Source organism: Zootoca vivipara, chromosome 4, assembly GCF_963506605.1.
Source record: "Zootoca vivipara chromosome 4, rZooViv1.1, whole genome shotgun sequence".
NCBI classification, from domain to species: domain Eukaryota; kingdom Metazoa; phylum Chordata; class Lepidosauria; order Squamata; family Lacertidae; genus Zootoca; species Zootoca vivipara.
The window spans coordinates 49,022,567-49,038,653 of record NC_083279.1 but is presented as its reverse complement, the minus strand read 5'-3'; the positions used below and the strand labels follow the sequence as shown (position 1 = coordinate 49,038,653).

Below are 16,087 nucleotides of genomic sequence, written 5' to 3'. Positions count from 1 at the left end.
TTGCACACCTGACTCTTATCTTTTTATGAGATAAAAGGTCACTGCAAACAGAGTCGCACAAAAGCTGCATCAGAAACCAGAAGTTGCAGGAAATGCTTTGTGTGGGGCCTTCCAGATGAATGATATAGAAGCCAGTTGAGAGCTAATTGGAATATTTGGCTGTGTGGCTATATGAGGAGTTACTTGGATGGAAGGGATAGCAACGAACAGATTTTCTTTCTCAGAAGGGACTAAGGTTTTTTCATGTGCTAATCTACTGGTAAGAAGGTAAGGAACTCTCAAGTCTATGATAGCCAATTTAATATGGGCGAATGACTGCAAAATGGATTTACTGATAAAGAATCTGCAATTAAGTAATGATATTTGGAAAAGGATGTTTGGCTCTCCAAAGTTAAATTAGCAAAATCCAAATGAGAACAGAAAGTAGGAAGTACGATAGTGTAGAGGCCTCTGCTTTTGAATGTTACCTGTTTGGCACAGTCTTAGGTATATTTACTGTGTATCATGTGGCTTAAAACTTAGTGAAAGTGCTGACAGTTGCAGCTTTAATTTATATGTCTAATCACACACATGTGGAGAGCAACTACTACGGTATATAGAAGCGTATTTTTCTGTTGATCCCACAGCTCTGAAATGGTCTGCAAATGATCCCTCTTGGTTAATGAAAGCCCAGGAAATGAGCTTGTGTAGTCCACCCCTATCTGGCACGTTGATCTGTTATCTTACAAGAGGAGATGCTTAGCACAATGGCAACTCCTGCCTCAAATAAGTAGAGTAAAGCTATCTCCAAATAATTGTAGCTTTCTGTTGTGAAAAACATTTTTCCAGTTCTAAAAGAAATTGAGCCGCTATGGTATAGTTTTGCTGGAAGTTCCTGGGGCTCTCCTTCCCACAGAAAGCCTTTTTGACACCTACATCACTGAAATACATTTCCAGGCAACAGTCTTATGCATAATTACTAGGGAGTGACAGGTAGGTAGCTGTGTTGGTCTGACGCAGTCAAAACAAAATAAAAAAATCCTTCCAGTAGCACCTTAGAGACCAACTAAGTTTGTCATAAGTATGAGCTTTTGTGTGCCTGCACACTACTAGCGAGTGAGTCTCTTTTAATCAGTGCTGTTAGCATTTACATTCAAGTACTGTACTGTATATGCATAGGATTATATCGCCCATCCTCTGCGCTGATAAATCTCATATTTTTGCTATTTTGTGCAATATAGGTTTTTCACAATTACACAACAACACTAGCAATAATAGTTGTCATGAGCTGAGATCTGTTTTATGCTTAGCCCTTCTGGGCATTTCTCTGAATGAGGATTGCTATTCTTAAAAAGATTTGATTACATCAGCAGCTAGGATAGATATCTCCTAGCACTGGAAAAATATGGAATCATGTCTGGACAACCAAAGCTTGTGGCAGCTTGCTCTTGAGGACACACTTCAGCAGGAATTGTTTTGTAGCTTATGCTGGGAGATGAATTATGACTTTGCTGAGGGTTTGTTGCCATTCGTATTGCTATGAGTTTGTGGATTTAGAAAGCGTTAAAATTAAATAAGATTTGATTAAACTGTGCCAAACACTAAAACTCCCTGGATTTAGTTTATGCTAACAACCTCTGGCGTAGCTGCTAAGAGGGGCCATTAGCAGGAAACAAAGGCTAGTGATGGCCCATCAAGGGAACCATCAAAGGCCTAGACTACAGGACAAGGAGGGGTTCCTCTTCCAGCTGTGTTAGTCCGCAGCAAAAGAAACGTTTAAGATTTCAGTGCTGGATTATGCAGACTGATGGAAAATTGTGGTGTTTTGCAAGAGGTTTGAAAAAGTGGGAGAGAAAGGGGGCCAACAGAACTCCCGGTGGGCTGGCTGGAGCAGGCTGGAACAAATGGGGCAGGCAGATTCCCTTGTTTGTAGACCTAAGCCTGCTGCTCCTGAGAGAGGAGCAAATAATCATCTTAAGATGTGAATGCTCTGAACCCTTTCTGCACAGTAGATGACCAGCCTGGATAGCTCAGTTGGTTAGAGCGTGGTGTTGATAAAACCAAGGTCGCAGGTTCAATCCCCGTATGGGACAGCTGCCTATTCCTGCATTGCATGGGGTTGGACTAGATGACCCACAGGGTTCCTTCCCACTCTACAGTTCTATGATTCTATTATTCAAGTTGTATATATGTGTAAATAAACCATATATCATAAAGACACTGCCGCCTCCACTGTGCCTAATTGTCCAAAAGGGAACATAGACCCTGTGGAAAGCATGCCATGCCAAGACCGCTGGAATCTCACACCTCTTAGAGATTGGATGCTTACATGAATCCAGCCCAGGATTTTTTTTCACAACTGCTCACCACATTCCAGAAGGATGTGATCTCTTCTTAATAGTCAAACACGTTATTTAGTGACTGCTCATATATGTATGGTTCTCTGTTTATAATCTAGTAAATATACTGCTTTGTTGTTGTTCAATCCATTTGAAGCATGATTGTTTTTGTCTTTGGATTTGTAACTTTGAAATACTTGATAAAAAACATGTGTTTTACAGCAATGCGCGGGTGTTCTTTTCTTTTAGGTTCATCAGAGGAGCTTGCTAAATGGATAGATATCGGGAATGGATTTGGCTGGCTTTCAGCCTTTTAGTCTTGCTAACAGGTATTATTACCCTTTTCTCATTTACCAACCAAAGTGAGGCTTTGGGTGTAACTTGTTTGTTTAGCACTTCTTAGGCCGCCTGTTATATAGTAACTCTATAGAATGCTGAAATACTAAAACTAAATTTGGCACACATAATTCAGGGTGTCACATTTTAATAACAACCCAGCCCCTTCCTCCCCACCAATTCTCAGGGGGAGAAGAAAAATGCAAAATATTGCTCGATGCAAGACTGAAATGTCATATGGAAATCATTTAATATGGATAGTAAGCTTCCTATACCTCCATTAATTGTTGTCCACATGACTTTTACCTCCAAATCACTGCCTTCCCACACGTAACTCTGGATTTTCTCATACCCCCCTCCTTCTCAGAGTATCCTCGTTATGAGAAAATCTGGACTGAGGAAGGGGAATGTATGGGAAAGTAGAGATTGGAGGAAAACATCAAAGGGCAATGGAGAATTGGGGGAGGTAGAAAAAGCTTACTATCTACATTAAATTACCCCTATGGGTGTGCACATTCAAGGTCAACATTCTGAATTTCTATTATAAATTCTAACTGGACTTCCACTCTGTTTTCATGGAGGCCAGGAAAGATGCAAAGCAGAATGCAGTGCAATAGCTCCCTTGAAGACTGACAAGTTGGAGTAAGAGATGTGCATGTTCAGGACACAAGGAAAAGGAGGGAAATTGAACACAATACAGGGTATCCCTTGAAAAGCAAGCTACTGAATGAAAGCTGAAGTGTACGTTCAGTACAGTAGTCTGCATTTCAAGCTGAAATCCTAGCTCAAGTCCCTATGCACTTTGCATAGCTACCAAGTTATCCTTTTTTTAAGGGATTTTCCCTTATGCTGAATAGGCTTCCTCGTGAGAAAAGGGAAAACTTGGCAGCTATGGCACTTTGGGTCAGTAAAGATGTAAAAGACACCGCCTCCCTTAAAAGCATCGGAACAAAGGGTCACATGTACATTTTGAACACCAGCTGATTATTATACCTCCGCAGGTGTGTCTTTGTGATTCATTTCTTCAACTTCTCGTTCTGCATTTTTTTTGTATTGCAGTAGCTGTTTAGCTCATGTCCCATGTGAATTTTTTGATACAAGTTTGTGAGTTTTGAAACTTCTTATGATCCTTGAGCATTAAAATGCAATTTAGTACAAAGACGATGATCCCTTTAAGTCCCTCGGGTAGTTTATACAATAAGATGGAAAGAATGTAATTATCTTGACTTATAATGCCAACATACTTGGACTATGGTCATTAGCAAAGGATAATAAAAAATGAGAAGTGCTCTGGAATTGGTTCACATTGATGGGAATTACGCTACTATGCCACCCATTCAAATGACTCTTGTAGAGTATTTAGGCTGTGGTGCAATTCTTGGCTCTTGGAAAATCACATGCCCTTTCTGTTAATTATTTCTTTAAAGAAAGTAAAAAAAAAAGATTAAGCCCAGTTTTGCCAGCATGAGGATTTATTAAAGTCATTGTCAATCAATCCGCAGAGCTGAGCACAAAACTTTGAAAAATTAACTCTTGCAGATCAATGTGTCAAAGCTATACAGGATGGATTAAGAAAACCCAAAATGTTTATCCTGAAAGCTTATAATGGAGCAGGCAAGAGCAGCACTACCAAACGAGCCACAACTATTCTCAGGATAGGATGAATCTGCTTCTAGGCACCTGGTTGTTTAAAACCAGTTTAGGTCCAAAATGGGAAGGCTTCGAACCAGAACTCTGAGATCCATTAAGCAACTGCTATCAACTTAAATTGAAGCAAGGCCTTTCCCCTGTTTTCAAGCACAGGGCAAAGTTACAATACAAGACGACTGATAGCTTTTGTTTCTAACGTTGACAGCAAAGGTTCTTCAGACGTTGTACACACTATCTGGCATTAATCAGTGTTACCAGTACATTAACCAAGTTAAATGCCTCCTTCATTTTTTTGTTCACATGGACGCTTAATGCTCCTCAGATATTTATGCAGAAGGGTGATGTCAGACCTATATACATTTATTTATTTTTAACTGTTATCATGATGATTGTGTGAGATAAGCTAGAAACACCCTTATTGACTTTGGTGTTGGTCTAGTTTCAGTTCCTGAGTGATTCCCCCCCCTTCCTGTTTTGCAGATACTGGGTTTGGCTACTCCATCATAGAAGGTCCCAGAAATTTAACAATTCTATCTGGTTCAGTGGCTCATTTTAATTGTACAGTGTCAGAAGGGTGGAAGGTTTTGATATGGCTTTTCAATGGAAACCCTATATTGACTGTACTGAGTGACGGAACAGCTATTATAACAAATCCAAAATACAATCAGGATGGTTTTCAAACTGGTACTGAGTTCACCTCCGGACTCAAGATTTTTAATGTCCAGCTACGTGATTCTGGAGAAATAAAATGCAGTCTCCAGAACGTACAGGACGATAAATACGCATTTCTTTCTGTTCAAGGTGTGTATGCATTTTTGTCATTATTCAGTTTTAAGGAAAAACATTTAGGCCAATTGCAAGAGTAATTCATACTGATATTCCTCTTTCCTATTCCATCTATACTTCCTTCTCTCAGCACTTTAAACAGTATTGTGGCATTTAAACACTAATCGATGTGCTGCAGCACAAGCCTTTGTGGACTATAAAGCACTTTGGTAGATGAATAGCATAATTTTCAGTTGTATACCCTCCAACATTCTGGTCCTTTGGTGCCATACTCCCATGCAAACCAGCTGAGGCTTCCCAGTCCCATGTCTCTGTTGCTGGCAGCAGCTCCCTCAGCAAGCGGCAGACCGGCACCTTCACCTTCTCTTCCCTGTCACCAGCTTCATCTTTGTCAGCTTCTTCTATGCCTCTGGCAGGGATAGCATCAGTCAGAGCAGGCATGGCCTCTGGGTCTGGCTGGGGCATCCTGGCTTGCACCACCATCACCTCCTCCACCTCCATGGGTTCCAGCCTTCATTTGCATGAAAAATGTGCCTCTTTTGGTGCAGAGCTCTTATGGGAAATAGCTGACTTGTGCAAGAGCTTGGCACCAAAAATGAGACATCCAATCAGAAGCCATTATGTAATCTGTAATCTGCAATTCTGGGATGCCCTGGTCAAATCAGAACTGTTGATGGGTATGTAATCGACATATGTTTTTATATATCACAGAGAGAGAGAGCACATACAGATGTCTGTAGCATCCTCTGCTTCTAGCGCCATAGAAATGCTACCATAAAGCTTGTGGTTAGTGGATACTAAGCCAGCATTTGGGAATCATTACAATAGACCCTCATCAAGATATCAGATGCTCCATTTGACAATACAGTGGTACCTCTGGTTAAGAACTTAATTCGTTCCGGAGGACCATTCTTAGCCTGAAACTGTTCTTAACCTGAAGCACCACTTTAGCTAATGGGGCCTCCTGCTGCCGCCGCGCCACCAAAGCACAATTTCTGTTCTCATCCTGAGGTACTATTTCTGGGTTAGTAGAGTTTGTAACCTGAAGCGTTTGTAACCCGAGGTACCACTGTACTGCCAATCAGCATTCTTTAGAGCAGGGGTGCCCAAACCTTTTTCAAAGAGGGCCAGATTTGATGAAGTAAACATGTGTGAGGGCCAACCACAGTCGTTTAGCTTTTTTTAAAAGTATCGAAGTTGTTGAGCTTTTTTATAATTTTACCCCAAAGTTTTTGAGCTTTTTAAAGGATTTTACCCCAGGACATATACTGCCACAGGGGCCGGATTAAATCAACCGGCGGGCCAGATTAGGCCCCCGAATTGGACTTTGGACATGCCTGGTTTAGAGAATGCATATAGAAATGATAAATCATCTCTAGGCTCTAAAAATTGCCAAATGAAGGGTCAATTTGCAGTGTGGCATTTTCAAAATTCTTGAAAAATCCAATCTAATTTATTTTTTTAAACTGCAAATGGAAAAAATAATACTCATTAGTGCATAATTCTGTAGCTCAGAAAGATGCACCTATCATAATGGCTACAAAGCTTCAATAATTAACTTTCAACAATAATCTGGGAAACCTGCCTCTGTTTCTAAAGCCACTAATGGGCTGTTAGAAATGCTTTAAAGGTTACTTTTTCAACATGGAAATCTGGGTTTCAATTGGGGGGATGTAATTCTCTTGGTGGCAACCTGAAACCAAATTGAGAAAATAAATTCAACCTGGCCCCATAAAAATGTGTAGTGTAAACTATTCTGATGTAAGGAAAACATCTTCTTTTCCCCAAACAGTTAATGGATCTTTGACTATCAAAGCTGGCAACTTGACAGTAAGAAAGAACCAAACAACTGAGATAATTTCTGAAGCTCTTGGATGGGCTCCTGCTCCACAGATTTCCTGGATGGTAAATAATAGTATATTAGATAATTCCATGTACATTACCAACCAGAGTCAAGGATCAAATGGCTTGTACAATGAAGAGAGCATTTTAACCCTGACACCAATGACCAATAGCACTGTGACTTGCTTTGCCGCTATAGATGCACTCTCTGAGCCACAGTATGCAACTGTGACCCTTACTGTGTATGAACCTCCTTCAAGTAAGTGACTATCTTGTGGGTACACTTCTTGTTTCATTTCCTTCCTTCCTTCCTTCCTTCCTTCCTTCCTTCCTTCCTTCCTTCCTTTCCTTTCCTTTCCTTTCCTTTCCTTTCCTTTCCTTTCCTTTCCTTTCCTTTCCTTTCCTTTCCTTTCCTTTCCATTTATTCAAAAGTTACAATACAGCTTTGTCCACTGCCACAATATCACAAAATGACCACTCCAATCCTCAATCCCACATCACTGTCATCTTCAAAAATCTTTAATACTGAACTTGGATTTTGATCATGGCTAAAATATTGGTGGGACATCCATTCACAGACTATATGAAATTTGGTGAGTTTCATGAGATGGCTCTGGAGTGGCCCTAGCTTTGGCCCTCTGGCTTTTGACAGCCTACAACTCCCATCATCCTTGACCATTGATCATGCTTGCTGGGACTGATGGGTTACAGTGCACAAACACCTGGAAGGTTTCACCATCCCTACTCGAGTTGCTTCCATTAATGTACAGTACCAACAATGGACATGAATGAATATCTTCTCCCTCACACAGATTTAATGTGCCTATTCTTAGAGAATTTGGACAATTGTTTGAGACTGGAAATCAACCCTGAAATCACATGATCATTCTTTTGATCCATATTTATTGCATTTATAATAGTCACAAAAGCATTTCTTACACAAGACCTAGCCTGTGATTTTGGAAATTGCTTCAAAGAATTTAATTGTGTCTAAAGGACATAACAACACGCCTCCAATTTATCTTTAAGCCAAGCATTTGTAGTTCAATCACTAACGGCAGCTAGAGAATTATGCCTTCTTTAGATAAAAAGGGCATGCAAAACTGACCATTGGATACTATGCTTTTTGCAGAATTATATGTAATGAATCAGGCAGATTTAATATGTGAATTAAAGAACCAATAAATGCTATTTCTCAGGGCTGTTAGGTTTCAGAATTGCTCTAAGAGTTTTAATAATTATAACTGCATAGACTTGCAATGAAAGTGTGAGGGTTAATTCTTGCATGAACACATATCACTGCTGGTATGACCTTTGCATGAGGGCTTTTTTTGACAGGAACAGAATGCCAAAAGAGGCAGAGCAAATTGGTTCCCAAAAGCTATACTCAAAATTCTCCATTTTAGATGCTGATATTGAATATTCTCTAGATATTCTTTGCATGCTCAAATATGTGGATTCTGATTCTTTATTTAACACCCAATGATGCTTGATTTCAATATTTGATACTTGATAATTGATAGAATGTGAGAGTTGGTAGGCAATTTTATTTAACCTTTGTCTATACTCCTAGTATATCACAATGATATACTTTTAAGTTTCTGTTTTCAGTGAGAAGGCTGCAGCTGGCAAGATGCAATTGCATGACTGCTGACTCAAATATGCCCTAGATGGCATCAGCAGCCCGCAATTGTGTGCACTGCATGGCGCTGGCTGTCACACACACACCCCTCCACCAACTGCATCCTGGTGCTTAAAGGTATGGACAAAAGTTTCCCTTCCATCCTTGATCACCACATAGTAGCACCCAGTGTCATGTAGATCTTCCTAGTTGAAAGTTACACACCAGCATCGTTACATTAGTCCAACCAGTAGCACAATTGGTCCAATACTGTCCACTCTGTCCATCAGCTCTCCAATATCGCAAGAAATCTTTCCCAGCACTGCTATCTCAGGTCTTAAATCTGGGATCTTCTGCATACAAAGGAGGCGTTCTGCCACAGGGAAATGATTCCTCCCAAAAGTTACACATTGATTTTTATTATTGGTAATCCTTAGTATGTTATGTGGGGCAAAGACGGCTGATAAGAGGCAAAAGTGATTGCTTTATTTACATCAATTGTTGGGCAAGGTTTTCTGGTCATAGTTTCCTGGTCATAGGCTTCTACTTTGTACTCCATTTGTGTCGGTACCTTGGGGACCCATTTCCTTGTGTGTTTCTGTTCTAGAAATGACCAGAGTAGATGTTTCTAATTACTGACTAAGCGAAACAGAATCCATCAGGACGATTCTGTTTTGTGGGTGATGGGGGAATTAATAAACCCTCTTGTCTAGCTGTCACTCTGAAGAAGCAGCCATATTCAGTTGCCATAGCGACATGATATAACTCGGAATGGAAGAAAAGCAGATGTCACAAAGTGCAATTACTGTGTACTTACTGATTTATCTAGGAACATTCTTCATTTTATTCCCCGAGAAGTTGTTTGTGCAGTAGGAGAAACATGTGAGTTGTCAGGGTTGGAGTACATAAAAATCTTTTAATGATTAGGCTGAAATTGAGATATGTCAGCAGTAATGAAGAAAACCGCCTCTCCTCTCTCTTACACACATTACTTCATTACTTTCATAGTTTCCTGACAGCTTTCTTTAGTGTTTTGTGTGGTCATCATTCACTGGGCTGAAGGAAGTTTCAATGGGAGGGGGAGCCATCTATTACAATGTAAAAGAGAAGATTAATTTAGAAGCATACACTTCAGTCACCAGAATCAGGCCTGCTCTCCTTGGAGGAAGTGTGCAGAACACTTAAACTGGTGAGGTTGTGAAAGCAGGTGGTGGAGGTGTTGGTTCTTGCCAAAAGGGCAATGGAAGATTTTCGATATTTTAGGACTGAGAAGTGCCCCATAGAGCATACCTTTTGAAGTACAGTGGGCCTGCCACTAACACTCACCTTACTTCTGCTATTGCAACTTTATGCGGGTGGGGGAATAAATAAATGGAGTGCTGGGACATTAGGATGTGCTTGGTCCCTTCCTCTGCCGTCTCCAAGGACAAGGAGGGGCTTAAAGTGCCAACTCAGCAGCAGGAGAAGCCACAGGTTGCTGTCAGGTGAGGGGATTTAAGTTTAGGAAGAGGCATGGCTATACTGTTGCTTCAATGGTCCAATTCAGGGCTCAAACCTGGGACATAGATGCCTAGCTAGCTACGTAGAGGGAATGGTTTGTATACCGTGTGCCCCCGAGGAGATGCTGTAATTGAGTGGCTTACCAATAAAGAACTAACCCTCGTTTGTTCTCCTTGTGCTGGGCATGCTCACTCAGGACAACACACCAGTCTGAGTATGAGAGCCTTCAGGGGTGCCGTATTATGGGTTTGGTATCCTTGAAATGAAGGTGACTGGAGACTGTGATGTCTTGGTGATATGTTTTTTAGTTACACATATATACAAGCTAAGCAGAAGATGAAGAGACTCACAGCATTAACACTCAGCCTAACAGATCTAACTTGCCCATTTGGGTTCAGGTTTCCCTCTGAGTTAGGGCTTTGGGTTCAGCACAGAGTGCAAGGCCATGTAGGCAACCCCAATTATTTTGTGACCAGTATGCTCCCACTACAGGTTTGGGAAGTGGTGTACACATGGCATTAGTCAAAATCCATATACATATTGCATCTATCCTGTCATTTCTTAGGAAATAGTGTGTTTTGATGCACACACACACACCCCGCCAAAACTAGCTTTATCCGAATTGAGAAAAAGAACCACCTAGCTGAATTTTAAGTAGGTAATGTTTACATGACCCATGTGTCATCCCATCTCCACTCTACTTCACATCTTGCCAATTGTCCTCCTACACCTAGGATAAAGTGTCTAGTTGTTTCTTTGGCAACATAGCCAGATCTTTAGTCATGTAAAAAGGATGCTTAACAGGTTTGACTAGGGCCATTAACTTGACAAAGAGACTGATTTGACCATTGGCAGTTCCTTTTACAACAAAATCCCATCTTACAAACAGAAAAACCGAGGGCTTGGAAGGAGCCCCAAATGGCAAACCAACCAACCAACCCCCCCCCCAAGCAATCCTGTAACAGTAACACTATATAAAGTGGCAGGTAGGTAGCCGTGTTGGTCTGAGTCGAAGCAAAATAAAAAAATTCCTTCAGTAGCACCTTAAAGACCAACTGAGTTTTTATTTGGTATTACTTAGTTGGTCTTTAAGGTGCTACTGAAGGAATTTTTTTATTTTACTATATAAAGTGGCAATGCTGCAGTGGGAATTTAATCAGATCTTTCATACATTTAACCCAAAGATTTAAAGGAAAAACTTTGGAAACTTGAAGGTTTAATGTGTAAACAGCTATGGTGTGTTTTGCACAACAATGCCAATTATAATCAAAAACCTTCTCTCTAATGTGGTCTATAGCTATGATAATGCTTTTAAGATAGATGAAATATAAAGCCACTGAAGAGGACTGTTCAGCTGAAACACATCTGTTGAATTAACTTTTTAATTGGATGCATAGTTTATTAGACTAGGAACTAATTTTCGCCCACATATTCCCTTCTCCTGCCTCTTCCATGCCATACTTTCCCATTACAGCCAAATTGACAACTATGTCTCTTGAGTAGAAACTGATGCATGAAATCAGAATCTGTTGGAATAATAAAAATAAAATAATAACGTATCTGGCAAAGACTCTTGGACCTCTAGAAGCCGCAACATTACTTAAGAAAGCACAGTAGTCTATGAGTAACTCATTAAATTCATAGGGAGACATGCATATTTTACTGTGCTTCTTAACATTTATTAATTTTTATCTAGTAGCAGGCGATGACGGACGAACTCGAACTATAATTTTAGCAGTTGTATTGTCAATTGTTGGTTTCCTCCTACTGATCCTTATTATTCTGCTTATTATCTGCTGCTGCAAAAGAAGGAAAGGTACGTGGGCTCTCTGAACCATTTAAAAACTTGGAATTATTTAGGGAGGGAGATTAGGTCCAAATAACTGACTTTTGTGACAGTGGCAGATTTCTACTTGTATTCTTGATAAATGTAGATACGAACACTAAAAATAACTGGGAGAAAGACTGGGAGCTACGGTAAACACTGATGGTGAGGAATGGAGTTCAATGTGGTATAAATCAACCTCAATCAAATATAGAGAAACAGCCTGGACCAGAGGGGAAACTGTTCCTCGTAATCTTTTGTTAAATTTCTTAATGGCATACAATCCAGCAGTGAGCAATTTGTAATTAAAAAGCAATTGGAAATGACAAGACTGTTTGAAACGCACTCTTAACTGTTTACACATCAAGGCCTCGGTAATTGGCACAACTTATTTGAGAAGTTGCTTTACCATTCAATATGCATATAAAGTAAACGATTCCAACCAACACCTGGGCACACACATCCTCTGTTGCAATTGTTCCCTGGCAATGTGGCCAGCCATTCTCTTCCCAGGTCTTCCTGCATGGATAACCCTGGAGTTTCCAGCAAGCTGCTCTTCCGCCGAGCCCCATTCTGTTGTGGGAGAAGGAGAGGGTGGCAGCTGGATGCAGACTTGAATAGTCTGCTTGCAGCCTGTTATAGAAATAGTGACACAGAGGTGCATGTGTGTGGGGAAAGGATAATAGGTGGCGGGTGATGGATGGTGAGTGGTGGACGGTGTCCCATTGAGCCACACCACATCCTGCTTTCCATGTGCAAAGGGAGCAAGATCGCAGACCAAGTTTCAGAGGAATTTGCTGCAGAGTAATTACTTATTTTTGAGATATACAGTCATACCTTGGTTTCTCGAACAGCTTAATTCTCGAATGTTCTCGAACGCTGCAAACCTGGAAGTGACTGTTCCGGTTTGCGAACTATTTTTGGAAGCCGAACGTCCGACGGGGCTTCCGCGGCTTCTGATTGGCTGCAGGGGCTTCCTGCAGCCAATCAGAAGCAGCGGTTGGGTTTCTGAACGTTTTGGAAGTCGAACGGACTTCTGGAATGGATTCCATTCGACTTCCAAGGTACGACTGTACAGTATAGAAGAAATGTATAGCATAGTGCTCCTACATGTGAGTTATGAAGGGAAGTTCTTCCTGCCTACAATAATTTTCTCTCTTGTTTCAATGAGGAATCCAGGTCCACACAAGAAAGCACCTCCTTTTTACTTGAATGACTGAGGGTTTCTGTGCATGGACAATCTCAGTTTGAGCACTGGAGCACCTTTCTGTATTGAATTAATATATTTAAGAAGACTTTAGAGTATTCTTTTCAACTAAATTGCTATGTTTCTTTTGAATATATTCTAAAATCTGACCTTTCCCCCCAGACTCCAAGTATCAAGAGGAGATGAGGTAAGCTGATTATCATTTTTGTTTCACTCATTTGGTAAAAAAATTATTTATTATTTTGCCCAGCTTGGCCTGTGGTCAGGGATGATGAAAGATGTAATTCAGCAACATCTGGAGAGTCACAAGTTATCCACCCCTCTATTATTAGATTTGAAACATACAGGAACATACAAATTATTTGCCATGGGTGGTATATATATTTTCTTTCAAAATGTCCAGATGAAAATAAAAGGGAAAAAGAGATTCTATTTCATTATAAAGGTAAGTGATTTTAAATTGCTGAATTATCCAGGCTCTAGGGGTAGGCTGGGTGGCACAGGGCGCCGGGCCGGCAGGGGGGTGCCACGCAGCACGCGTCGCCCACCCACTAGGGTGGGGGCGCCGGAGCGATCTCCGCACCACGGTGCCAGGGCGCCCGGCATGCTTGAGATGGCCCTGGAATTATCTGTCATCATCACATGACATTTGACTGCATGAATAGTACATGACTTAGGTGAGTTTCTGGAGTTTCCTTACATATTTTGAGTGCAAGTAAAAGCAACATGACTCCAACTGAAACTTTGATCCATCAAAGAACTGTTTTGCAGTGGAACATTCTTAAAGTAGCCTTAATATGTGCAACATATTTCATTTCATATGTTTGAGTTAAACATTTTTATACCACCTTTCATTAATAAAAATTCCAAGGCATTTTGCAACACATAAATACTTGGTGGAAACAGGGCACTAAAATCTAGTAAATGCTACAATTACAGCAACAACCACGGGAGGTCACTGTACACCAGAATAGCTCACTCCTCCTAGCTCAAGTAATGATTACAGTAGATGTGCCAATTCTACAGGCTCTTGGAGTATAGAATTTCTGTTGTACAGAAACAGAACTGAAACCGAGACAGGTTGGCACATGTTAATTGGAACCAACTGGTAGGCAAATTAGATGGCATTCACTGCTTTTCTAAGACTTATTTGAAAGCAACCTTTGGAGAGAGAAAAAATATGTTTGGTAACAAATTGTTTCTAGCTTAGCAAAATTAGTTTTGACCACTTAAAATGAAGTAAGCTAATTGTCTTTATGCTAGAATGCATTAGGTTGTTAAGCTTTAAAATGTAAGAGTGCTTTCATCTGTATTGAGAAGCTGTTAATCAATATTGAACGGAAACTTTAAAATGATGTCATTGTGGGTTTGCCAGGGTTTTTGTTTACGTTCGTCTTCAAGACTGAAAGATATCCTGTGCCGTCAGGAAAGAAGGAAACTTAATTCTGATTTGGGCTAATCAGTGCAATTGCTTATCTAAGTATACCATATTTTGTTTCACCTTAGCTTGGCAGTTAGATCATTCAATCTGAGTTATAGTAAAAAAGGATCTGGCTTGGTTTCACAATCTATACAAAAACCTTCACATTTCAGAATTGATATTTTATGGCAAAAATGCTAATTGTCATTAAAATGTATTACTTGCTGTTCAAGAAAGTGGGGGAGATTAATCATGCCGGGTTGGTCTGTGCCATCTGTTGACACCACCCCGATCTCCAAGTGGTGCGAGATTCCAGGGCTACCAGGGCTTGTATTTCCTTTGGGAATGAGGCACAGTGGAGACTGTGGTGTCTTTATGATATATGGTTTATTTACACATATATACAACCTGGCATTAAGGGTCTTGTTTCTCCTATAGCCTCAACTTTGGATTCAAGCAGAAACCAAACATTGTGCTGTGCCTCTCTGGCTTTCCAGCCTGCAGCTTCACTTCTGTGTCATATTACACTAAGATTACCAGTTTTTTTCAATGAATCTGGTGACACTGACTGCAAATAAATAAATAAATAAATAAATAAATAAATACTTACTTACTTACTACATGTTCAGTACATTGATGCTGCAGCCCCTTCCTCTGAGGCTTCTATCTCCTTTCTCCATGTGCCTGGGCAGCCCCTGAGTTGTTGGTTCTTCAGTGGTGGTGGTGGGGAAGTGGTGCGCGGTGTGTCAGGCATGGAAGGTGGAGAAGGAGGGCGGATAGTGGCAGCTGCGGTTAGGCTCGGGCAGCGCAATACCTCCCTTCCCATCAGAGCAGCCCCAATCCCACTCCTACTCGCATGCAAGCAGGAGGGGGCGGGGATCACTCAGCTGGGAAGGGAGGTTTCACACTGCCTTTCGAAGCAGCCCCATCCCAACTCCTACTTCTGTGCAAGCAGCATAGCTGCCAAGTTTTCCCTTTTCTCGCGAGGAAGCCTATTCAGCACAAGGGAAAATCCCTTTAAAAAGGGATAACTTGGCAGCTATGGCAAGCAGGAGGGGGCAGGGATCTCTCAGGCAGCGTAATGCCTCCCTTCCCATCAGAGCAGCCCCAATCCCATTCCTACTTGTGTGCAAGCAGTAGGGTGTGGGGATCCCTCAGCTGGGAAAGGAGACTTCCCGTTGCCTGAGAGATCCCCGCCCCGCTCTTGCTTGCATGCAAGTAGGAGTTGGGAGGCTGCTCCGATGGGCATGAAGCCTCCCTTCACAGCTTCGTTGCTGGGGTCAGGGAAGGTGGAGGCAGCCTGGAAGCTGCATCTTAGAGCCCCTGCACCACCATCATATGGGGACTTCCAAGTAGCTCCTGAAGCCAGCCAGCCAGAGCCAACTGCTCCAGGCTGCTGAGACTGCCACTCCTGCGTTTCCCGGTGACATTAGATGAAATCCGGGGACAGTCCGTGGATTTGCAAATCTGGGAAATGGGGACAACTGGTAACCCTACATCACACACACTAAACACTGGCCCTTTGCCATTCTCACTATCTAAGAGCTAGAGGAGGGGGCCCACTCATTTGCTGTCTGGCCCA

At 41.4% G+C, this 16,087-nt stretch overlaps 1 protein-coding gene across 4 annotated transcripts in view; it reads left to right on the top strand.

Annotated features, from left to right (window-relative positions):
- Nucleotides 1-16,087, top strand: part of IGSF5 (immunoglobulin superfamily member 5) — a 33,626-nt gene continuing 17,539 nt past the window's right edge. The window contains exons 1-6 of one of the 4 annotated variants that reach the window (XM_035115651.2): nucleotides 1-267; nucleotides 2,568-2,647; nucleotides 4,785-5,105; nucleotides 6,883-7,191; nucleotides 11,753-11,869; nucleotides 13,248-13,272. In XM_035115651.2, the coding sequence (XP_034971542.1) occupies nucleotides 2,590-2,647; nucleotides 4,785-5,105; nucleotides 6,883-7,191; nucleotides 11,753-11,869; nucleotides 13,248-13,272 (830 nt within the window). In that variant the 5' untranslated portion in view covers nucleotides 1-267; nucleotides 2,568-2,589. Of the gene's footprint in view, nucleotides 268-2,567; nucleotides 2,648-4,784; nucleotides 5,106-6,882; nucleotides 7,192-11,749; nucleotides 11,870-13,247; nucleotides 13,273-16,087 lie in introns of all 4 variants that reach the window. The other 3 variants (XM_035115650.2, XM_035115654.2, XM_035115653.2) reach the window with 3 other exon arrangements.